This window comes from Herpailurus yagouaroundi, unplaced genomic scaffold, assembly GCF_014898765.1.
Source record: "Herpailurus yagouaroundi ecotype Mexico unplaced genomic scaffold, PumYag 217, whole genome shotgun sequence".
Lineage (NCBI taxonomy): Eukaryota > Metazoa > Chordata > Mammalia > Carnivora > Felidae > Herpailurus > Herpailurus yagouaroundi.
Window position 1 is genome coordinate 4819825 of NW_024412448.1, and position 24506 is coordinate 4844330.

Here is a 24506-nt window from a genome sequence, read left to right on the forward strand (position 1 = left end):
CGGGGCAGGCTGAGCAGGTGAACAGAAAGAGCTCCATGTTTTTTCAGACTGCGAGGTAACGGACCTGCCGAGCAGGGTGGGGGCAGAAGGGACTGGGAGCTAGTTCAAAGTTCAGTGTGTCAAGGTGGCGATCATGGGTGGTTCTGAAGCCACGTGGGAGCGTTCCACCTGACTGCACAGGGCCGTGCTCTTGCCCTCGCTTGCCCGCGGCCTCACGGAGGCCATCTGTCTCGGGAGGCGGGGGCAGCCAGGAGGCCGGGAGCCGCCAGCCCCACCAGCCCCACCCGCGCCACCAGGGGGGCGGTGCCCTCCCGCGTTCCCCGTGAGGTCTGTTGGAGCAGAGTAGCCACAGAGTCATCGACAAAGACACGCCACGGGCCATCGCCCTGCGTGGCGTGAACTGCAGCGGAAGAGCTGAGGTCCAGCAAAGCGGTTCAGCGGCAAAAGGCAGACAAAAGCAGTGTCTTGCAGAAGCTCAGAGACACGAGCGGTTGGAGAGCAGGTGAGCTGTGCCTCTGAGGTTTTGACCTTTGGTGAAAGCATCTGCGTGGGCCCCGACGTGGGGACACAACACGGGGAGAGATGGCGGTAGTCCTGGAGGTGAGCCGTGAAGACAGGTGAACAAAGGTTAGGGAAGGAGGCAGACGGACAGACACAGACCAGGACAGAGTGCCCTGCCCGATTGGTGGGTCTCGTGGGGCGTGAACTTCTATGTTATTTTGTTCTCCTCTGGACAACAGAAGGAGCCTTCCGGTGTTCCGCGCAGGCCACTGGGAGCGGAGGCCAGGGGACAGGGAAGGACAGGGGCGGGGAGGTGTCACGGTGCACGCCGGGAGCCCACCTCCTCAGCAGGACTGCATGGACTTGGACGCTTTCCTCGTCATCGGGGCAGCTGGGGCCGCATGGGAACACGGCCCACACCGTCTCTACCAGGTCCGGGGTCTGGGTGGGCCAGAAGATGATGCCTAGGACGGGGCCGTGTCAGAGGCTAAGTGACGTGCTCCCCGTGCGGGGACCGTTGTACCGATTGCAGAGATGGCAGAGGGTAGCAGACAGGCGTCAGTGAGGGAGAGTGTGGTCCAGGAGGGAAGACCCTCTCGTCCCTCATAAGAATGGGGGTGTGGATCCTGACGAGCAGCTACTGTATTACCAGGGCTGGGGCTGGAGGTCGCCAGTGATGGCCTGGGTATTGAGGTCAAGGATCGGAAAGCTGCAGGTGATCCCAGATATTGGGGGAGATCAGGGTATCTGGCGACAGCAGTGGCGGTAACGAAGGGTTTGGGGCGGTGGCCCGCACTCTTCAGGGCCATCACTGTGGCCGTCTGCCGCGTCTTCCTCTCAAGTGCTGCCCGTCTGACTCTAGACTCCGGTTTGCGCGTAAGGTCAGCCTCAGTGACTCCAAGCGGAGACACAGAGGCCAGAAGTTACCCCGATGCAGCCCAGCTGGGACTCGGATCTGGGCTTTCTCTTCTCCCAACTCGATGATCTGTTCCTAAACTGCAACTTTTTATGCTTTTCTCACGAAAGCTAGCCTTGATTAACACTGTGGATTTAAATTTTGAAAGAACTAGGGGCGCCTGGGTGGCTCAGTCAGTTAAGCGTCCGACTTCGGCTCAGGTCATGATCTCGCAGTTCGTGAGTTCGAGCCCCGCGTCGGGCTGTATGCTGACAGCTCAGAGCCTGGAGCCTGTTTCTGATTCTGTGTCTCCCTCTCTCTCTGCCCCTCCCCCGTTCATGCTCTGTCTCTCTCTGTCCCAAAAATAAATGAACGTTGAAAAAAAAGAAAATTTTTTAAAAAATTTTGAAAGAACTACCTTGATTGTCAATGAAACCCTTTGGGGGTTTGGAGGAGCTCTGTAATGAAGTGTGGTCTTGGGTTTGACCTTCTGTGCTGCTCCGTCCCTTCCGTGGCCCCGAGTGAGCCGTCTGGGGTCCAGGCGGCCTCCCGCATACGCTGGGCTCTGACGTTCTTTAGGCTCTGATACGGAAAGGAAAACAGAGACAAAAGGTTTCTGAAGCGATTTAATTCTTTTTAACGTTTGTTAGTTTTTGAGAGAGAGAGAGGGTGGGAGACAGAGGATCCAAACTGAGCTCTGGGCTGACAGCAGCAAGCCCGATGCGGGGCTCGAACTCGGGAACCATGAGACCATGACCTGAGCTGAAGCTGGATGCCCAACCGACTGAGCCACCAGGCCCCCTGAAGTGACCCGACAAGTGGGGGAAGTTGGTTCGTTCCACTCTGCCCTCCCCAGTACCCATCCCAGCCTGCCGTGTGCAGAGGCGTCTGGGACCGATGGGCGGGTGGGTCAATTTGAATGATGCGTGGGTCTGTCTCCGTTGGTCGGCAGGCGGCTTTGTCTCTGGCTTCACGATGAGCTTAGTGAGCAGGACCCATGGAGTTTCCAGACGGTAGCGGGAGGCTGCTTTTGCATTTATCTGCTGGTGATTGTCGCAAGATGAGGATTTTTTAAGCCCCCAAACACACACTGGCCATAGCCTGACAAGGGTTGGCCTCTGTCATCCCAGCGGCCTAGCCATGCACCCACCATGGCCGAAATCTCAGCAGCTCTGTGCTCCTGGGGTGCGGTGTCCCTTTACCCAGGGGATCGGACCTCTGTGCTGCCTCGCCTGATTCAAGACGGCCTGGCTCGTGTCCCTGACGTGCTGGGTCCAGGTTTGCAAACAGACCTTGGTCAGACTCTTCCAAGAGTGCCTTCCTGTCGCCCAGCAGCCGCCCGTCCTCCAGCACGGCCACCAGGGGCTTGGGCGGGGGGTGGGGAGACGAAGGAACCGGGGCTTGGTTTGCTCCCCATCGCTCTAGCGGGGTACGCCCCGTGCAGCAGATGCCGACTGCGCGCCCACGTGAGATGACAGCGGCATCCCCACGGTCCTGCCTCGAGGCCGTGTCTTCTGGCCCCGCCCGTGGCGCATCCTGGGTGGTGACGGCTGCACAGAATCTGTCTCCCTCACTCGGTGTTAGAAAGCGTGCCTTTTCCCAAATCGTTGAAATATTCATAAGCGGCGGTCTAAGGGCTTGAAGTAATTCCACGGGGTTGTTCCCTAACCGACTCGTTCCTCCTGTTCTGGTGACGTGCCTCGGTTCTGACTTTTCGCCCCTGTACATACGCCGCGTGTCGTGTGTCCCCCGCCTTCTCAGGTCTGTCCTTTCCCGACGGGCGGTGCCGGCTCCACCCCCAGGGCGGCCTGTGCCGGCTGGTGCGTGCCTGATTCCTGCCATCCAGGTCGGGTGTTTTCTTCCCGTCCTTCAAAGGGGGTTAAGGCAGGCAACACGCCCCTCGGCCACCTTGCTGGAAGGCCTGTGCGCGTGACCCAGCCTGGCCTCCGACGGACGCACCTGTGGGGTTTTAGTCTCGTGAAGGCACTGCGCCCAAGACGACGCATGAATCCAAAAATCTGAAGTCTCGGCCCGAATAGGCTTGTTGTGGACGTTAAACAGGCGGATGTTTGTGTGGTGAAGAACCAGGCCTTGCGCAAGGAGAGGGCCGGTGCCATTTCAGACAGGAGCATCACTGCTTGGGGCGGGTGCCAGCCACACCCTGTCCTCTCAGCAGGGGTGGGGAGGGGGGAGGCACCCCCTCCGTCCCCAGAGGGCAACCACGTGATTTGGGCTGGGGTTTGAGCGTGGTGTCCATCCACCTGGAGGCTGAGGTCAAGCTCATGGGCCGCGGTTGGCCAAGCAGTGCTCCCAGGTGGACACCAAGGCCCCAGGGCCCCCCGGCTGGCAGAGCTCTGTGCACGTTGTCACATGTGGATGCCAGGAGGCGACACGGAGGCCCCGCGTTTGGCACTTCTCCTGGACTCTGCCCCCGCCGTCCCTCGACTGACTTGAGTCTCTGTGTTTCTTTCTAATAAACGGAACCGCAAGTGTGACCGCGTTCACTGACTCGTGCGACTCCTCCTGGTGAGTCCTCCAAACTGAGTGGTTCGGGGACCCTTGGAACTTGCGGCTGGCGTCCGACGTGTCGGAGGTGAGGGCCGTCCTGGGGACGTGCCCTCTCACCTTGCAGTTTGGAGAACACTGAGTGCGTTCAAAAGAGCGAACCCGTGGCAAGACATCCAAGCTCGCTACTTCCTCAAGTGCCCGTTCCTTGCACACTTCAGCCGCAGCGTGTCTGCGGGTCCTAGACAGTGGGGTGCTAGACCGGCATCTGGCCCCAGAGCAGGCGCTCAGATATGTGACGGGCGAACGGAAGGGAAGCTGACCTCGGAAGACGGGCTTTCTCCCCCAGCCCTCGGGTCGAAAGTGCACTTCCACGGCCTGGAGCCACGGGGCTCCGGGGCGCAGGGAGGTGCAGAAAGGAAGAACGGGGCACGGGCTCCCCCATAGCAGATGCCCAGGCTGCCCTGTGGAGGCAGGAGATCGGCCAAGGAAACCACGAGACTGGTGTGCGTAGCCGCTGGGTCCGGCCCACGCGTCGGGGGACCCCAAGGGGCTGCTTTGTGTGGCCGTGGAGGGGAGGACAGTGAAGACGGAGGCCGGAGTGCGCGGGTCTCCGCGTCACAGGCAGGGCCGGCCTCCCCCGCCTCTGCCTGCAGTGTGGCGCCTCCCGCCTTCTCCCCACATCTCCTCCCCGCGCCCCTCTTCGGGAGCCAGGACTCTCTGGGTAGTCATTAATGCAAGCACCCCGTGTCTCCTAGGATCCCCGGCCGGCTGAATGACCGGAGGACCCCTCTGGGGGAGCTGAACTGGATCTTCACAGCCATCACAGACACCATCGCCTGGAACGTGCTGCCTCGGGGTGAGGCGGCGTGGGGCAGGGCAGGGAGGCGGCCGGGCCGGGCCGCGTGGGGCCGGGCAGGGCAGCCGCCCGGTGGGAGACACTGGCCCATGGAACAAGGGAAGCGAGGCAGAAGCAGCGAGATCTTGTTGGGGAGGAAAGCTGGGGGGCGAGGGGGGCAGGGAGAGCCTCTGGGGGTTTCCGTGAGCCACGGCGCATCAGGCACCAAGACCTGTGGCGGACAGCGAGCTCCACGTGAGTGCTCGCTCCGACGTTATCATGCTACCTTCTAGGCAGACTCAGGGCTCACCTTTCTTCGTAAAAATTGGCACGGCCCGTATTTCCTAAAACCAGAAGTGTTCTGATAAGTGTTCTGGTTCTTAAAACCAGAAGTGTTCTGTACTGACCCTCTAGGGTTTGGCGTTTGCATCTGTGTGAGTATATCTGTGTGTGCATATTGCCAACAGGAAATGTGCGTATGAGTCCCAGCTTGCTTGTAAAATATTCTTCTAGAAGTAAATCTGTGTTTTTGGCTTTCAGTGCTGGACGTGAGTCACCAGAGGTACCTTTGTATGTTTTATCTGCCCCCAGATCTCTTCCAAAAACTCTTCAGACAGGACCTGTTGGTGGCGAGTCTGTTTCGAAATTTTCTACTGGCAGAAAGGATCATGAGGTCCTACAACTGCACTCCCGTCAGCAGCCCACGCCTGCCCCCCACGTACATGCACGCGATGTGGTAAGTGTCCCCGGCCGACAGGGCCAGACAGTGTGACGTTCTCTCAGTGGCTTGGTTTCTGTCCATTTCTGCCGTGGGACAAGTTTAATGGAATCACGTGAGACAAAATAGGAAGACTTGCCACCAAGCTCGGAGACCCAGGCGGTGCTAACAGCTGGCAAAGTCCTGCCTAAAGCTCCCCGCGCACAGGACACGTGGGTCCCCTCAGAGTTCAGAGGTGCAGGCGCCTTGGGGTGTCTCTCACGACTGAGCGGGACCGGCGGCTCCAGGGGCCTTACGATCCAGCCACTCGGGGCAGGAGAGGCCCGCACACAGGCTTCTGACTCCGCAGAGACCGGTATCGAGAAAAGAAAATGCCAGCTGGGCTTAGGAAGTGTGTCCCACACTGTTCCATCGGATTAAAGCTGTTGGATTCGCGAGCAATTAATTGTATGGTTACTTCACACAAGCACCCGCACGTGTGTGTGTCCAGACACACATACACGGTCGCACACACACGTACGTGCTCACACCGCACACGAGTGAGATTCCTATGACTCTCGCTTATAGTTTCCCCCCACATCGGACGGTTGCTACTTACACTGCCAGTAACAGGAGTAACAACGGTACTCGTGTGACGTGTCTTCTACTCGGGCCTCCCAATGATGGCATTTGGTTTCTTCCCGTCCCCTTGCTTCTGTAACACAAGCGGAATTTGAGGCAGTGCTAAAACGGGGCGATAGCAAAGGTGTCTGTCCGTGGGAGAAACTCTAATACAGATAGTTAAAAACAGCCATTCACTCAAGGTGTATCTCCGTGGTCAGGTTTATTCCAGCTGGCGATTAATTTTTTTAAATACATGCATGACCACTTTCCCGTGGTGCTGAAAACGTGGAGAGCCAGGGATGGGTTCGTAGACGTACTGCCCTCATCCACTCGGGAAATCAGGAAGTAAGATTCTCCTCTGTGAGGGAAACGGGGACGCGCCGTGTTGGCTGCTAAACGATTCTGTGCGTGTCCATACCCGCGTCCGGTATTTACAGGGTAAAACAGAATGTTGCCGTGGGGACCCCAGGCGGCGGGGCCACCACAGTCCCCATGTGGCAGGCGGGTCACGTGTGCAGAGTGGCCTCGCCACGCTGCAACTGGGAGGGTGTTTGAAGGCCTTTATGGTACTCAGAGTGAATAATTAGAGTGAAGATGGATGTGTCTGGAAGAGTGGCTCCTCAAAACTGCCTAGGAAGAAAAGTGATGTCCTAAGTCCTATTTCTCCCGAACCAGGTTTTTATAAAACACGTATTATAAAAAAGGGAAGAAAATGGTGGAAAGGCTGCATGAGGTCAGTGCCACGGCTGGTCTTGGCAGGAAAACTGGTGAAGCCACAGGGAACGGGCGTCACACCAGCTGCGCGGAGCGGAGGGCCTCCCGGGCCGCCGGCGCCGCTGGCCGAGCAGGCTCCCCGGGGTGCGGGGCACCGCCTGTCAGAGAGAGGCGGCCCGCGTCCTCCCGACACCCCAGCACGCTCCTCGAGTGCATTTTCCAGTGAACGCGCACCTCTCTGGCTGTAGAAATGCCTCCCGTGAGCTGGCTCAGCCGCGTGGGGGGAAGGCCACGGGCTGCGCGGAGAAGATGGCAAAGCCAGGCAGAGCCGGGCACCCGGGGAAGGAAGCAGGTGCAAACGCCCCCCTCCTCTTGTCCTCCCGGGCTGCTTTCCCAGGATTGGCCTCCTAGAACGTTTCTGAGTTTGTAAGAACGGCTTAAGATAAGGTCCAAAGCCCAGACGTGACGGCAGCCCCGCGTGATCCCGCCGTCACCATTAAGGATGGCTTTCTTGCCAGCGCCAAAGGCTAGGAATGTGGCCCTCTCTTCCGCACGGTCAGCACCCCCGAATCTCATAAAGCACATCTGCGTTTGTCCCAGAAACACGAACCATACAGAGGTCCACGGGGGCCCAGGGGAACGCGGGGAGAGCCTCACAGGATCCGAGGCAGGCAGAGTGGCTAGCGGCCGTATGTGTGCCCCCGGGCCGTCCCCCTCCCCTGGCCTGGCCTCCCTGAGCACGTCAGGGCCCCTCTGCGGCTGGAACGTACCCTGGACGTGGGGTCTCGTCCGGTCTCGGCCTTCGCGGCCCCCATTGCGTGGAGCGCCATCCGGCCTGCTGCCCTCCCTTGCTCCCTGTACGTGGGATCCAATCTTTGCAGCTGGGGCTCCGTGGGAAGCAGCTTCATGTGCTGGAGCCGGACCTGGGCTCCAAGGCCCCGTGCTCATCCGTGAGTGAACGTGGCGGGCCAGGATGCCGCAGCGCAGGCACAGCTGTCCGGGGATGTGCCCAGAGCTATGCATAGGGGCAGGACAGGTTGTAGGGGTCGTGGGTGAGCCACCCAAAGGGGCCAGGTAGAGAAACGGGCCCAGCCTTCCCGGCTTCACGCCAGGCCCTCGCACCAGGGCCCCTCGCGTCATCAGCACGTACAGACGCTGGCCTGGCCGGGCCTGCGTTCGGACCGCTTGGGGTCCCGGTGCTGTGCCAGCTGCTGTTACGGGAGGAGACCACTGTCAGGGTCGTGGACCGTAAAAGGGCGGCTTTTCAGAAAACGTGCAGCGGGTGTCATATGGCCCAACTCCCAAAAGCGCGTTCTCCGTTTGGGCAGAATTTAGAGGTGGTGGGCCTGGGAGGGCTTCAGTTGGCAGGAGTCTCTTTGTACCTTGTCTGCCCCCATGTCCGCCGGTCCTGTGGGAGCATCCAAGAGGGAGCAGTGTGGGGCGAGGGGCAGAGGGCCAGGTGTTGACCGCAAGCCTGCATCGTTGACACTCAGCTCCAGGGGGCAGTTTGGGCCCACGGTAAATTTTTAAGAGTAGTCATAAATTCATATTTTCATTTCCAATTTTCTTATTTTAAAATGTTGATAGCCAACGTAGTATTTTTTTTTTTAATGTTTCTTTCTGAGAGACAGAGTGGGGAGGGGCAAAGAGAGGGGGACACAGAATCCGAAGCAGCCTCCAGGCTCTGAGCTGTCAGCACAGAGCCTGACGTGGGGCTCGAACCCACAAACTGTGAGATCATGACCTGAGCCGAAGTCAGGCGCTCAACCGACCGAGCCACCCAGGAGCCCCACCAATACGGTATTTTTAAAAAAACTTTCTGAGGGCCAAACGCAACCAATAGGGGGCTAGATGCAGCCTGCTGGGGACTCTGCATGAGTCCGGGACCACGGGTGCCCCGGGGAGTGGAAGCAGGGGGTTCTGCACCTTGGTGCCCCCGGGGCCCCTGAAGCCTGGTAGCCATGCAGGTGGGGAGGCATCGGTGGTGGCCCGGGCTCTCCTTTCGTGAGCCCACCCTGCTTCACTGTTGGCCTCGAAGGTCCTCTCCAATTGGGATCTTTTTTGGAAAGGCTTGATATCATGGCCTTCTATCTTTATATGCTGAGAAAGGCCACGCAAGTGAATCTACAGGGTTCTCTTGCAGGAATCAGCGGTGATGCGATTTCCAGGGAGGAAATCATATGCGTACAGCACACGTTTCCTCCAGATAGGGTTTTCCTAATGACGGTGCCGGCATGAGGTATAGCCAAAGAGTAAACATTAGTCAATCCCATTAAATGTTGAAAATTATGCCATTAACCTACTTTGATCAGGACTTGGATGTGAAAGCAGCCTTTAGATCTCAAGTAGAAAATGCTCGTAGAAACATACTCAAGCAGCAATGGCCACCACAGCACATGGAGACACGGGCGTTTCCGGCCAGTGCGAGAGTTCACTGAGCACACAGAAGATTCAAGGGGACTCGTTTAGTGGTAAATACACCCCCCACGCACACCCAAATTAGGAGTGGCCACAATGTGTTTTAAGTTTATTTAGTTAGAGCGCGTGCCATGTGCGTGAGCAGGGCAGGGGGCAGAGAGAGAGGGAGAGAGAGTCCCAAGCAGGCCCTGCACTGTCAGCACAGAGCCCAACATGGGGCTCGAACTCCCAAAACCATGTGGTCATGACCTGAGCCGAAGTTGGCCACTTAACTGACTGAGCCACCCAGGTGCCCCGTGATCACGGTTTTTTAAATGCTGTTCCCAAGTTCCTCGTCAAAAGTGACCTAAGTCCCAGTCCCCTTGCGTGGACTGGCTTCCCTCCAGCTGCTGCTGGCCTGCGGGGCCGCCTTGGATGAGCCTTGCTTCCTGTTCACACCCAGGGGCGTCTAGAAGACCCACACGGACGGTCTGTGCTTCCTAGGGGAGTGTCCACAGTGACAAAGTCTTGGTCCCGCACACCTAAACAAATAGTGTCAAGGCGGGAAGAGAGTGTGAAGGTGATGCTTGTAGGTTTCCACTCTCTCCCGGGCTTTAGGGAAATGCTCATTTGCACTTGCGTTTTCCTGGGCCCCACCCCGGCTTTGGCTCCGGCTCCTGCCTTTGCTAAGGTGGTTTCTAAGGAGATGCTCGCAGAGGGTCAGCCGTGCTTCCCAGAGTGACACAGGGCTGCAGCTGTAGGGTTGGCCGGGTTGGCCCGGCTACCGTGTTGTAGATCTGGGGAGGAAGGGACCACCTGGAGACAGTGGGGGGGGTCTTTATTTCTTTATAAAATCGTTCAGAGTTGTTTCTAAGTCAGAGGTCAGAAACACTGGGTGTCAATACCAGGTCAGGCCCCTGCGGGCGGACCGACCCGGCTGCAGTGGGAGGCCTCCTCCCCTGGGGGTGGTTAGAAGCAGCGGTGGAAATACAGGGTAGTTGGCAACGCAGGGTCTGCTGGCTTCGCGAAGGAGAGTCTGTCGCTCGTTCCATGTGGCCTAAGCGTCAGCCGCGGGGACCCACGCTTCCCGCCGCCCCGCAGTGGCCAGCCCCGGGGGCCCAGCTCGTTCGTGCTCTCGTTCCTGTGTCTCATGCGCCTCATCCGGGGGGGGGGGGGGGCGGGGAACGCGGCAGGTCCCGGGTGGCCGGCGTGCTGCTCACACCCCCTCCGTGCGGGAGAGCAGCCGTGAGGGACCAGGCTGTGGTGTCGGGCGCACAGCGGGGAGGACGTGAGTGAGGCCCGGACGCCAAGGTGGTCGCGCTGCGCTGGGCTCAGTTCTGCCGCGTTGCCTGGGTGCTCCGTGCTGGCGTGGGCTTGCGGCGGAGCTGGTTCGGTGACGGGCGCGTCAGAACAACGCCCCTGGCTCTTTCCGTCCCTCCTCAGAAACAGACCGGAGCTGCTGCATCCCCAGGGAGCACACAGCCAGCCGCGGCTTCCGAAAGAGCGTCTGGAATAAATGATGTGCCGTCTAGTTACTACAGTGCTTGGGTGGTGATGGGGAGGTTGAATTTTGAGCAGTGGAGGGAGGGAACAAAGCCCCACAGAAAGCGGGGTTAAAACACAACGCAGTCTGCACTTGCACTTGGCTTCGGGAGGGGCGCTCGGCTCGGCTCCTGTTTAATCTCTGATGTGAAGCCGCCAGGGGCTCGTTCTCCTTCACTTTCGATTTCTGCAGGCCGTGAAACCTCGCCTCTCTCCACGGTAGTAACCTGTGCCTTCCGTCTCCGTCGAGGGCGCCTCGCCCGCTGCGCGGTCGCTACAGATGGAGGCCGCGCGCTCTTGGAAGGCTCCCCTCCCGGCCCACTCCCTGGGCGTCTGCCATCACAGGCCCGTTTCCTGAAAGCCCGAGCTCCTGCCGGCACGGCACGTTTTCCCCGGGCAGTGACTCATCGAGCTGCCTCTGCCCCACGCCGCGGGGATCCGCTCGGCTGGCCAGGCTGTCGCGGCGCCCCCTCCCGCCGCAGTATGGCCGCTTCGCGGGCCGTGGGAAGTGCGAACGCAGACACCTCCCGGGTTGGCCCCTCGCCACGGCCTCAGACTTCCCAGGACTCACAGTCCCACTCTCCCCGAGCGAGAATCCAAATTAAGACGCCAAGTTCATTTTGATCTTAGCCTAGAAAATGCAGCCGGTTTCAACCAACCGGTGAGATGCTCCGGAGAGAGCGCCACTCTCGAGCTGCCGGGCTTTCGTGGGAGCTCAGGTCCCCGAGCCGACCCTTTCCCCTTGCAAGCACCAGCAGCCAGAGGCCTGGAGAGGGTCACCGGGCCTGCCGCAGCTGCACACATGCCACCGTCTTCAACGCCGTGGGCCAGCCCCTTTCCTCTGTCCACCCGACGGCCGTGCCCCTCTGTCCACGGCCCTGAGCAGCCTCCCTTCCTCACTCCCAGGAGCTCCGGGGCTCCCCTGCTCCAGGGCCCCCTGTCATGTCCACAGCGCCCCCCCCCCCCCGCCCCCGCCCCTGTGCACACATGAAAGCACATTCTGGGGCTGCTTGAGGACCCAGTCCCCGAGGGAGGGGCCGACACTCGGGAGCCGCCTGGCCAGCCAGTGACCACGTGGCTCTCAGAAGGACTGTCGCCCTCTGGCCCCGGTGCAGCTCCGTGAGGCTTTCACTCTTTGGAGGGACCCAGTGGGTGCCAGCCACGAGACCGCAGGGTGGCCTGTCCCAGTGTGGCCTGGTTCCGCTGATAATCCAGGACACCCCCGCCAGGACTGAGGACAGCTGTGGCGGCGTTTTCACGGGAGGCCTGTCCTTGCCCCGTGATCTTGGTGAGAGGGGCTGAGAAGGGCGTGTCGCCTGCTCCACGCAAGCGTGGTTCCAGCCGCCCTAGACCCACACCTTTACCTGCCCCCAGCTTGCACACGCTCGCAACTCCTCAAGTTCAAAGTTTTTATTAGGTTAAATTCAAGGAATTTTTATAGCACGGAATTGCAGTAATTGACTTTGTTTCTGTCTAACAAAGAGTAAATCTCTCCCTCAACGCCGCTGAAGAACCGTTCTGCCTGCAGCCTGGCCACTTATTGAGCATATGGGAACTATTTATTGCTTGTTCTTTGAGGCACTTTTGATTATGTGCTGATTGCCTCTTAATTAGATTGGTGGGGGAAGGGTGTGCTTGTTTGGCGGGGGCCGGTCTGGGAAAACTGGAATATATTTCGTGTGTTTGAATAATGACAGAGAGCCTCCAGGCTGTTGTTTGTCTTACGTGTTTCCCGTGTTCTGGCTGTTTACATTTTTCGTTCCTGATTTGGTCCTCCCTGGGGACGTGGAGCAACGGTACCCCGTTCCCCACGATCATGTGGGGCCATGAGTCTAATAAACGGCAGGTGGAATCCTGCCTCTCGGGAAGTGTCCTGGGAGAAGGGGTGGCCTTGCTGGAAACCAGATCCGCATGCTGGCCCCACCTTGTCTCCACGGGAAAGGGAAGGGAGAGCAGGGACGAAGGAACCTTGTGTCCACGGCATCCACGCTTCCCATCTGTGGCCATAGAGGAAGTGAGGTGATCGTCTGTGTCAGTTCAGAGCTAACGCCGAATGCCACGAGCGGCCCTCATTCCTCGGCGCCCCCGCGAAGGCACCTGCCCTCCCAGGGTCTCCCGAGGACCCTCCGAGCAGGCACGACGGGAAAACTGATGCCAGGGAGGTGGAGCCACACTCGCCAGGCCGTCGGGCGCACTCTGGCCGTCTTGTGTGTGTTTTGAGCTAGGTCCCGATGCTGTGCGAAACCGGTGGAGAGGTGGCCAGGGCCACACATCAGTGACTTGCCGTCCTCTCAAACGAGGACAGGGACACCTCATCCTGAGTGGCTCCTTCGGGGACAGGCCCAGGCAGCGGGCGGTGTGGGGCCAGTCCTGATTCAGGGCGGGATGAGGGGCCGCTCAGGACGGGGGGCCTAGACAGAGCCGCCTCCTGGCCCCACGCTGGCCGTTTCTGATGAAGCACCGTGGGGCGTTTGCGTGCGACACCGCCACGGTCCGGAAACCGTGGTGCCACGGCTGCTTCAGGGCCGCGGACAGGCTGTGGCACCAAGTCAGGGGAGAAGCTGTGGCAGAAAGTGAGACCGTCCCTTTATCTCTCCCAAGCTCTTTTCTCATTTAAATTTAAAGAGAAACCACGTTAACAAGACGGCTTCAGTGTGCAGCCAGATGCCTTCCTCCTTCTCCTGTGGCCCGGCCGTGGCCAGGGCCCCGCCCAGAGAAGCGGTCAGTAAGGCCCTGTGGGCGCCCCTCTGCTCTCTCCGCAGGCAAGCCTGGGACCTGGCCGTCGACATCTGCCTCTCTCAGCTGCCCACCATCATTGAGGAAGGCACGGCGTTTCGGGTGAGTCCCACATGGGCGTCCGTGTGGTCCACTGGGGCGGCACGCAGGGCACTGGGTTGTTGGACTTTGTTCACCCTCCTGGGAAACCGTGCAGTCAGCAAAGTTTGGAAGATCGCATCCGCCGGGGGGTTAAGGATTTTGAGCCGGCAAGCTCTCCAGAAACGTCTTCTCTTAAAATGCTGTCCTTAGCGTGCACTCCCCGAGCCGTGTTCCACGCTCTACCTTTTACCTGGAATGGGTTCTGGTTTCCCGAGACTCCTGACTGGAACCCTCGGAGGGTGTCAGGTTCGGCCCTGAGGGGATAGCTGGTCCCCAGGCCGCCCGGGGGCCTGACACGGAGGGTCTCACGGCCCCTCGCCACCAGCCCTTCTCGCCCCCACTGCTGCACGGCCTCCTTGGCTTCATTTGGGACCTGTCTGTCGAGTGCTTACTGTGCAAGCCTGAGTGCACCTGCAGAAGACCCGGCCCCTCCCTGGACAACCCTGAGAAAGGGGTGGGGGGTCACACCCGTCGAGTTAGAGCACGGCTAGGAACAGGCGGAGGGTGTGGGGAGCACATGTGTGCCCTCTGACCCCCACAGGTAGGGGAGACTTTTGGGTCTGGGAGGAGCCGGACAGCAGGGGGTAGTGGGCGCCTCCAGGCCATCTGAGACCCAGGTGAGTCGGGGGGTGGGGCCAGGTGGTCAGAGCCCCTAGCCTTCTGTACCCACACTGTCGTCTCTGGCCCAACCCAAGACGCCGGTGGGCAAGCCCGCTCCCCTGGGCCTCGGTTTCTTCGTTTTACAGGAGAATCGGGGCGGTATCCATTGAAGGGGCTCGGGAGGACTGAAGGAGTTCACACGGGCCGAGTGCTCAGGTTGAGCGTGGGTGTGTGTGTATGTGCACATGTGGATCGGGGTGGGGGTGGGGGTGTACATAGGTGTGCGTATCTGTGTGGAGTACGAGTACTCGTGGGGGTACATGTATGTGTGTGCATATCTGTAGGAGCGTGTGAGTGCACGTGTGGGGTACGTGTATGTTTATCTACATGGGGTGTGTGTGTGTATGTGTGCGCGTGTGTGAGGTATGTGTGCACATGTGTATACATGTGTATGTGTGTAGAGTGTATCTACATGTGTGTTTGTACGTATCTGTATGTGGGTCTCCATGTGCACATGTGCACATGTACGTGTGTCTCTCTGGTGTGTCTGTGCAAGTGTGTGTGGGGATGTATCTGTGTGCACGTGTGTGCATGTGTATGTATCTGGGGTATGCCTACATACACGTGGGGATGTGTGTGCATGTACATTTGTGCGTGTCTGTGTGCAACGTGTGTCCACGTGTGCTTTGTGCGTATCTGTGTGGGGTGTATATCTGTTGTATACGTGGGTGGGTGTGTTATCTATGTGAGGTGTGTCCATGTACATGAGAGTGTGTATGTACATGTGTTCACTGTGCATACCTGGGTATGTGCGTCTCTATACGTGTGTGCACATGTGTGTATATCTGTGGTTACCTGTCTATACATGTGTGTATACGTGTGTGTTTCTGTGTGGGGTGTGTGCTTGTGCACGTGGGGTGTGGTGTGTGTTTGTATGTGTGTAGGGTGTGTGTATGCATGTGTGCTTGTGTGCACGTGTGTGTACATAAGTGCATACCTGTGTGGACAGGTGTGTGTGTGTGTGTGTACGTGTCTGCATATCTGTGGGTGTGTGTCCATGTATGTGTGTGTTCATGTACCCGTGTGCACAGATGTACATGTGCGCACTGAGTGTATCTGCAGGTGGGTGTGGGAGGTGTCCACATCTGGGTGCGTATGTACATGTGTGGGGCAGATGTCGGTGCGTGTGTGTGTACATATGTGCTCATCTGTGTCGCTGCGTTGTGTGTCCGTGTCCCTGTGCACGTGTGTGTGCGCACGCGATCGGTGCAGGTGCGTCTCTGTGCACGTGCGTGTACGTGTGTGCGTATCTGTGTAGGTGCGTGTGATCCGTGCAGGCGCGTGTCTCTGTGGGGTGTAATTCCTCAGATGGTCTGACGCCCCTGTGGCGGGGGCGATGGGCTGAGAGGCCTTCCTCTCTTGTTTATCTTCTATCTCCTCCTCTTTAGTGCTTGAAAACCTTCACGTTTTAGTATGAAAACGTTCAAGCCTCCACAAGGTTGGAAGAGTAGTACAGGGAGCACCTGTGTGCCCACCGTCCTGCCGTGAACATTTGCCACTTGCTTGAGCACATCCACCCCTCTCTCCGCCCGCCTGTTCTTAACGCTCTCACAAGTTAAATCGCAAGCCACCTTGTTTTCCACCCTGAAGGGAGAGCTGGCAGGGCCTGCGCTCGGCTCTCCGCAGTGCACGTGGCCCCTTCCCGCTGGACCCACACTGAGGCAGGGACCGGGCTCGTGCAGTCACGGAACTCCGTGGGGACAGCCCAGGCCCCCCCCCCCTCCACTGCAGCTGGAGGCCCTCCCGAGTGCCTCAGCTCGCCCAGGGAGACGAGGGCCCGTCGCCACAAACACGTGTTTAGAAAACCTCCTACAGTTCCGGCTTTCTAGACCGTGTGTGGTTTTACGTTGTACCCTTAGGGGATCAGAACTCTCTACTCGTATGTAAAACAACACAGCTTCTGCATGATTACCCTTCCGCTCCACTGCCAGGCACACTTGCGTGGATCTCAGCGCTTCATTTCTAATCTGCTGGAATCCGCGTTCTGCGTCTGGGAATAATTTCCCCCAAATTGTGATAGGGAGGGGTAACTGACGTAGACCCCCCGCTAGGTTTTTTATTTTGTTTTCACTTTTTCGGGAGCAGAACGTACGTAGAGAAAATTGCACATCACAAATGTGCGGCTTGAGGAGTTTTTATAAGAGGAACACACTCCAGTAACCAGCACCCAGATCGAGCGGCCACCTGTTAGAACCCCCCAGACGCCCCTTCCTGCTGCCTTCAGTCTGCTTTCCCGAGCGCAGCCACCATCCCGCCTGGTTTTGTGTGCTTGGATCAGCGGGGTCCTACGGCATGTCGCCGTCGTGCCTGCTTTCACTCAACGTTACATCTGCTCCCGCGGTCGGGGCTCTTGTCACCATGGGGGACGCTCCAAGGGTCGTGTGCGCATCGTCCGGCCGGTAGGCATTTGGAGTTTACAGGTAGCACCCCCCACGAATAGTGCTGGCCAGTGCCAGGCCGAGCCGTCGGAGCCTGACAGGAAGGAGAAATCAGCAATGCTGAGCCTGTCTTTACTTGAAATTTTGATGTTTCGTTCATTATGGATTTTCACATCTATTCTTTTTAAATCTCGCATTAATGTATTCTTTTATTTCAATTACTGAATTTTCTGGTGCCCCCTTAAGTTTTGCGGGTGCTGCTAATTTTTTATGTGGCTTTGGCGCGTTTGTGTCGGGGGTGCACACTGGGAGTGAAATTGCTGGTTACCAGGCACACGTGTGGTCGGTTTTAGTAGACGCTGCCAGGCGGTTTTCCTGTGATCGAATCAACTTGCACCTCTACACAGCTTATGAGAGTTTCAGTTGCCCTGTATCCTCATAAACGCTTGATACTTTCTACCCTTTTCCCTTTATTTGGCTATTGTGGTTCAGTGTGAAGAGGTGTTTCACTGAGATTTTATCTTGTATTTCTCTGATGGTTCGTAGTGTTGAGCACTAGTTTGTATTTTCATTTGCCATTTGAATATCCTCCTTTGTAAGTTGCCTCATCAAGTCTTTTGGTTTTTCTTTTATGTTATCTGTTTCCTATCGATTTGTAGTGGTTGTGCATATAATCTGAATACAAATCCATTGTGAGTATCTTTTTCTTTTTCTTTCTTTTTTTATCTCTGTGGACTTTATTTTCATTTTTTTATGTTTTTTTTCCTAGAACAGAAGTTTCTTCTTTTAACATCCAATTTATCAGTTTTTTTCTCATTTGCTTAAAGACCTTTGGTATCCTGTTTAAGAAATGTTTACTTGAGATGAACACCCTTGAGAAGGTGTTCTTTTTCTTCTGAAAGCCTGATCGTTTTACTTTTACCCTTAGACTCGCAGCCCCTCTGGGATTTACTAGTACGGATGGTGTGAGATAGGGGTCAAGATACGCTTTCCCACACGTGGAGGTTGAGCTTACCCAGTGTTATTCACGTCGAACCAGGCGACCGTCTGCATGGGCTGCTCCTGGGTTCTCAGCTCTGCCCTTCGGGCCACTGTGTCCTTGCACAGTACTGAGCAGCCTTGATTATGAAAGCAATTTTTATAGGGATTGCATGGATCTGTAGACGGACACAGGGCAGGCAGTATCTCCACAGTGTTGCGTCTTCCCATCCGTCGTCATGACTGCGAATAGTGTCTTTCTAAAATTTTCTGTTTTCCCTTTCTTCGTATATACATTGTTTATAAGAGATTTTTTGCAGTAGCATTACTAAACTCACTATTTTGTTCTAATAATTTTCCTATAAATTACTGGCCTTCATTTTTTTTTATTTTCTTATTTTTTAAATGTTTGTTTATTTAGAGATTGGAAGAGAGAGAGAGAGAGAGAGAGAGAGAGAGAGAGAGAGAGAGAGAATCCCAAGCAGGACCCATGCTGTCAGCACAGATCCTGACACGGGGCTTGAACTCACAAACCGTGAGATCATGACCTGAGCCGAAATCAAGAGTCAGATGCTCAACTCACTGAGCCACCCAGGCGCCCCTGGCCTTATTTTAAAACCTCGTTGTCAAATATACCAAAACAGAGCCCAGCATGTTGGTCACTTGTCCAAGGTCAAGGAGGTTGGGAGGACAATGGGTCAAGGAGGTTGGGAGGACAGATTTTAATTAACGACGGAAAGGAGCCTGATCAGATTTGGCATTTCCCGATGTCGGGAGAAGGGGGGAGTGGTTGCTCGCGCTGGGAAGCATGGAGTTTCTTGAAGGACTTGAAGAAAGCCCATCTGCAGGCTGAGCTCTGACAGGCTATGGAATTTGAACGCTCTTGGCCACTGGGCAGTTTTCTGTTGTCTCCTCTTGTAAGTGGTGAGGTCATCGTGAGTAGTGAGTGTCACTGCACTTGAGGACAGACACCAGGCAGTGTAGCCGTGTCTGGACCAGGGATGGTAAGCGAGAAGAGGAGGAGGAGGTGTGTTGAGATCACTTCCTCTGTGCCTGAATCCCCCAGGGGTCAGGGGGCTCTTTGTGCCCATCTGGCCTTCCCGCTTTCTGTCCTTTTCCGCTCGCGCCTCTTTTCAGGCCCCGGGGCCATCTGACACGTGGGCTGACCACAGAGCAGCCCGCCTGGCCTCAGAATTGCCCTGGGAGGCCTGGACACGCGACTCAGAGCCTCTGCACAGCAGCTCTGATGCTACAGCCGTAATCTTGGAGACCCGGCCCAGAATCCCTGCTCTCCCTCATCCTTAGGTGCACACGGGGGCAGCTCTCGAGGCGCTTTGGGGCGCGTTATTTGGAAGGCCGAGCCTGCTTGTGTTGGGGGGCTGCCCGCGCCATAAGGGGCACGACAGCCCTCGCCACGTAGCTCAGCGGCAGAGACTTGCCCTTTCTGTGAGTTTTGGGTGAAAAGACGTGGAATGCTTGTCCTTGCGGTGTGGAACGGTTTCTCCGGCAGTGAGCAACACGGGAGCATCCTTCGTTCAAATCCGGACTTAGAAGGAGGGGGAAAGAGATGGAATGAGACCAAAGATCTCCCACGCGTGGGGACGGAGAGCTTAACAGAGGTTACTGTTTTCAACCAGTTCAGGAAAAATTCACACTTGAAAAGAGGAAAGCCAGTTTGGGGGCTCCATCCCAGCTCCCAGGTTGCCCTCCAGATTTGGTGCCCCTGGCCCACGCCGACTTTGCGGGAACGCGGACTCCTGGGTGGTGCTCGCTCTCCGCGCACTTTCCACGCGATGGACTGTTTTGAGGGGACACCGTGGCTCTGCCCACCAGGCTCCCCCGTGGACGGTGTGGGGTGAGCAGGCCTGGGGTGGGGCTTACAGACCTGAGTCGTGCAAACACACGCGGGTCCACGCTGTCTACACGTGCCACAGTCCCACCTTCCCGGCCCCCTTCCTTACACACAGACACTCTGAAACGCAGCCACCACCTTCCCCTTGGGCAGGAGGACAGGGTTGGGAGGCAGAGATTTGTAACTTGGGATTCTTTTGGTTCAGGGTTTGGGGAAGCAGAACCGTGTGTTAGGTGAAAATGATCTGTCAGACCAAAACACCCAGCCTTCCCGCTAGCCTGGCTTCTCGGTTCCCGGACCTTCCAGCGGCCAGGTCCTCCCTCCTCCCTGAGCTGCTCCTTCTGTCCTCTGCCTGGTCCCTGTCACTGCCGGGAAAGGCGTCCCCTCTGCCAGTCCAAGAAGGACAGATCAACTCCACGCCCCCCCCATCACTGTGACCTCGGTGCCTGGGTCCTCCACTGACCCCAGGGTGGCCTCACATACTCTCTGCCCCCTGCCCCCCACTCTAGGGTCCTGGAGTAAATCACAACTCTGGTTATTTCCTTCCCGTGCCGCTCTGCTCGGCTGTGTCCTCCCTCTCCGTGTCACTGAGAAATAGAAGTGATAGAGAGTCCCCTGCAAGTGCCGCAATGTCCGCCCACGTCCCCGCATCCGGGCCCGTCTGCCTCCCCGACTCCCGTTCCCGGAGGGCCACCCGGGCTGCCGGCGGTGCACGGCCCCACCCGAGAGCCCACCTCCCTGCCCGCATGGCACCAGCCGCTTCCAGATACACCCTCGCCCCCGCACGGGGAAACCAGAGTTCTGCACCGGGTGGCCTCCCTCCACTCCCCTCCCGCCACCCCCTCCATTCCTGTCCTTCCCCTTTGCACCCAGATCCCTTCTCAGAGCCGTCCACACTGGAGTCTCCAAATTCCCGCCTGTGTTGAGTGCACTCTGCCGCGCCCCCGCCCGCTGCACCTCGGTCTCCGGGGACTCGGCGCTGCTCAGCCCGTCTCGGGGGAACCAGGCTGCGTCCTGCCCGCCCACCACCACCCCTCCTCCTTCTGCGCCCCCCCCCTTGGCCTCCAGGCTCAGCCCCGCTCTTTCCCGCCTCCCTTTTTGTTTGCCCCCCCCGCGCCGGGCCCCACCCCCCCCCCCCCCCCCCCGCCAACTGCAGGCGCAGCACAGTTCCCACTCCATGTCCCCACTCCATGTCCTGTAGGCGTCTCCACTCGTCCTGGCGGGATTCCCCACGTTGTCCCCAGACACGCTCCTTGCAGTCTTCCCAGCTCAGCCCGGGGACACCCTCTCCTCCCGCCCTCGTCTGGTCTGCTCGCGCAGGCCGGGCCGCCAGCTGCGTCGCGTCACTCCTGCCGCCTCCCCGGCTGCGCCCTGCCCTCCCTCAGCCGGACCCAGGCAGCCGTGGGGGCCGCGTGGTGTCAGGGCGAGGTCCCTAACTAACGCCCCTGCCTGTCCCACAGCACAGTCCGTTCTTTGCTGAGCAGCTGACCGCGTTCCAGGTGTGGCTCACCATGGGCGTGGAGAACAGGAGCCCGCCCGAGCAACTTCCCATCGTTCTGCAGGTGAGTGTCTCCGGACCCTCCGGACGGGCTGAGCGGGCTCGGGGGAAGACCGCTGCCAGCAGAGGACAGAGTGCGTGCGTGCGTGCGAGTGACGCCCCCGTGGCCACGCGCAGGCCGGGTGCCCAGGGGTCGGGGGGATCAGACCCTGCAAGCCACCGGCTCCCATCGCACTCAGTTGGGAAGCCCGCCTGGGGGCGCCAGAGTTCCCTCTCCCCCCCCCCCCCAAGCCCCTCACTTGGGTCGTAGTCGGCCGCCCTTCCGGGCACCCGCGGAACGCCACCGCGTGTGTGCCCGTGGCATCGGGCCCTTCTGTTCGCAAGGATGTGGGCTCCGAGCCACCGGGGGGACAGGAGGGGAGCCGTGAGCGCATCGCAGACGGCCCTCGCGGCTCCTCGCCAGGCGCCTGCCGACTGCAGGGACTGCCTGGGCGGCAGGCAGCCCGGAACCGAAGCCCTGCCTTCCCTTCTGTGGAGGGCGCGTGCGTGGTGGCGGTCGAGTGCCGGCCCTCACGTGGCCCGTGTCAGTGCTCGCGCGAAGACCGCGCCCTGCCGGTGGCTTGGAAGCTTGGTCTCGTGGGTCTCATTGGGCTAATTTTTTTAGCTGATATGATCGGGTGAGGTGGATGGCAGGTTACCAAAATTCTTCACGGGGGGGGAAGATGAGAAAATGTTCCCAGAACTTTTGTGTCAGTTAACGTGTATTTGCGGGAAAGGTGTGTAGACCTCTAGTCAGTGTAGACACCGAGGTCTAATAACTCACTTTAGGACCTGGAACACAGGCTCTGCGGTCAGGGTGCGGTGGCCCGGCAGACGCCGTGGGCGGAGAGGGGCGGGTGCTCACAGGCGCACTGCCTCCCGGTTCAGGGTCTCAGGTCCTGAGAGCCGGCTGGCTGCCACCAGCACCTTCCTGTGAAGTGGGAGCAGGGGCCTCGTCACCCGCCTGTGCGAGGGACGCCAGGCCCGCGGAAGGGCCGGCACCTTCTTACACGGGCTGCCGACCATGTCACGACAGAGCCCCCCCCGCGAGCGGCTCCTGCTGCCCAGGGCCGTTTGGGAAACGGGCGGATGGTTTCTCTGTGTCGCCACCAGAGCCGGGCGTCCCTCCTTCGGCGGGCGGGGGGTGGTCAGCTTCCTCTGGGTCCGTCACACAGCCGACTTTGAGGACCGTCCGCCGGCCCCAGCACCGAGGCTTCGCCTGGCTCGGGACTGTGTGCGGGACCTCAGACAGCGCAAGGGACTTGGGACGAGGGCACTGGAGACGTGGTAGAAACGCCACGGCCTGTCCTCGCCCCAGAGCAGCGGCCGCCGCGGCCACTCCCGGGATGTGTCTGGGCGCCGTGTGTACAGTGACCGACATCGTGAATAGCCCGCAGAGCTTGTTAGCCTCCAGATCAGTTGAAGACTGTCCTGGGTTTGAAGAAAAGCAGTAAAAAGGAGGAAACACAGCGGGCCGTCCCTTGAGGGAGCACACACGCTGGCCGGCTGTAAGTGGACAGGACGTGCGGGGACGGCCGTGGCGCAGGGCGGACGTGCTGTGCTCTGTAGCTCCTCCTGGCTTGCCGGAACATTCACTCGCGGAGCCTGTGGCCCTACCACCGACCTTCCAGTGTTTTCAACGGTGCAGTGGAGTGAAATTCATCCTTTGCAAAGCCCGGGTGTGGTGACAAGCGTTCGAAATCAAGTCTTCCGGGTCTGGCAAACAGTCCTGCTGTAAATGGCCTTCTATTGACGTTTTTCCTAATGTTCCATTTACAATCCACACTCCCTCGGGGAAAGAGGGCCTAACAGAGCCAGCGTCGTAATGCCGAAGAAAGGGAAAATAACTGAAGGGAAAGTGGGGAGACGTTTTCCGTGCGATCTTGCAAATAGCCACAAGCAGCAGGCTCTCCATCATCCTGGAGGGCCGTCTCCTGGGCTGTGCCCAGCCCGGGTCAGTACGTGAACCTGTACTTAACGAGAAAGGACGGGGACACGATGCAGAGGCGCCCCGGCTTCATTCGGCGTGGCCCACGGGGTCAGCCTCTTTCTCGTTAGCCTGGTTAACTTCACGCTGCTTTATCTTAAGGAACTGTATTTTTGCCAAAGCCTGGACCTTGTCACCCATAAGTTTTCCTCTGGGGCCTCAGCAAGTCAGAAAGTACTGCCTAAGGGAAAGAGAATTTTAATACAGACTTTGTGGCTCTTCCGATCCCTGCCACTTTCTCCGCACGCCAGAGAGGATTTTCTGTGCCTCAAGACTCAGAGGCATCAGCGGATGACCTTCGGTGTCAGACGAAATGTCTTCTCGGGCCAGCTGATTTGCAGCCCGTCCTGCGAGGGTGAGCTTGGCAATAACCTTCCCTGACCAGCCCCCGGGGCTTTTCTTGCCTTTTAGAAGTGTAAGCAGGAGGAATCGGAAGGAAGTCCCTCAAACCCCGAGCCGCCACAAGGTGCACACGGTCTTGCGGTGGACGAGACGTCGCTGTCCGTGGCCCCTTGGGCGGCCGGTGTGCAAGGAAGCCCCAGACCGAGAGGGGAGAACCCACGAGCTGCAGGAAGGAGAGAGAAGAGGGGATGTCATAGGACGCTGTTAGGACCTCCACAGACCTCGCGAGGCAGTCCGGGCATTTCATCGGGAAACTGTTTGCTTTTGCTGCATCGTTTTATTTATAAACAGAATTTTTGGTCTGAAAGTGCAAGGTTGCTCTCAGTCCACGCAGGAAAGTAACTGCGTGTTACTGTGACACGTGTTACCTATGTCGGTGGGCATCAGGTTCCTGGGCGCCAGGCCGGCGGGACCCACTGAGGTCCGCCAGGCCCGAGCTGCAGAATCTGTTTTTGTAGGAAGTGCACCCCCGCCCCTCCCCACCAGGAGTCTCGGCCCAGGAGCCCGAGCGCCGTGGCTGCACGAGGCGGGTGAAGCGTGGCCGCCGCGGCAAGCCCCGCGTTAATGCGGGTGTGCACGCCGCCACTGACGCGCAAGACCCGGTCGCTCGTGCCGTTCGCCATCTGTCCCTGTAATTTCCACAGATCCTGGGCCAGTCTGAAACGGGAATAATAGGAATAAAAAAGTGTACAACCAAAAGCCAGTCCTTATTGTAAAGTAACTTTCATTTCCGCTAGGCTTCCATTTTTCCTAAATACGAATCAACAGAAGGAATCCGAACGACGATGTCATGTTTTAAAAAGCCAACACTTGACCTTTTCCAATCGGACGTTAATAATCACAGCACAGAGCCCCGCGCCAGGCTCGCGGGGCCGTCTGCGGAGGCTGCGCCGCGCGTCCCGCCAGTGTGGACGCGGCGGCGGGAAGCGGTGGTGCCACGGTCGTCCTTGTGAACGAGGCTCCGGGCCCGGCGCCGCCGTGAGAGCAACGTACCCGGTGGCGGCCGGGGCACGCGGAGCCGGAGCCAGCCTCGCGGCCGCTTCCTCCCCTGCAGATCGCTGCACCGCCTGCCCGAAACGCGGCGCTCCGTTCGCGTTTGCCGCGTTTGCTGTGACGGGAGCG

General features: G+C 58.6%; 1 protein-coding gene across 4 annotated transcripts in view; it reads left to right on the forward strand.

Moving 5' to 3' along the window:
- The window catches only part of RPTOR (regulatory associated protein of MTOR complex 1), a 350527-nt gene that overhangs the window by 236673 nt on the left and 89348 nt on the right, over positions 1 to 24506 (forward strand). For all 4 annotated transcript variants that reach the window (XM_040456616.1, XM_040456619.1, XM_040456617.1 and 1 more), the window contains 4 exons: positions 4660 to 4760; positions 5331 to 5475; positions 13476 to 13551; positions 20919 to 21020. In XM_040456616.1, coding sequence (XP_040312550.1) covers positions 4660 to 4760; positions 5331 to 5475; positions 13476 to 13551; positions 20919 to 21020 — 424 coding nt within the window. The remainder of the gene's footprint in view (positions 1 to 4659; positions 4761 to 5330; positions 5476 to 13475; positions 13552 to 20918; positions 21021 to 24506) is intronic.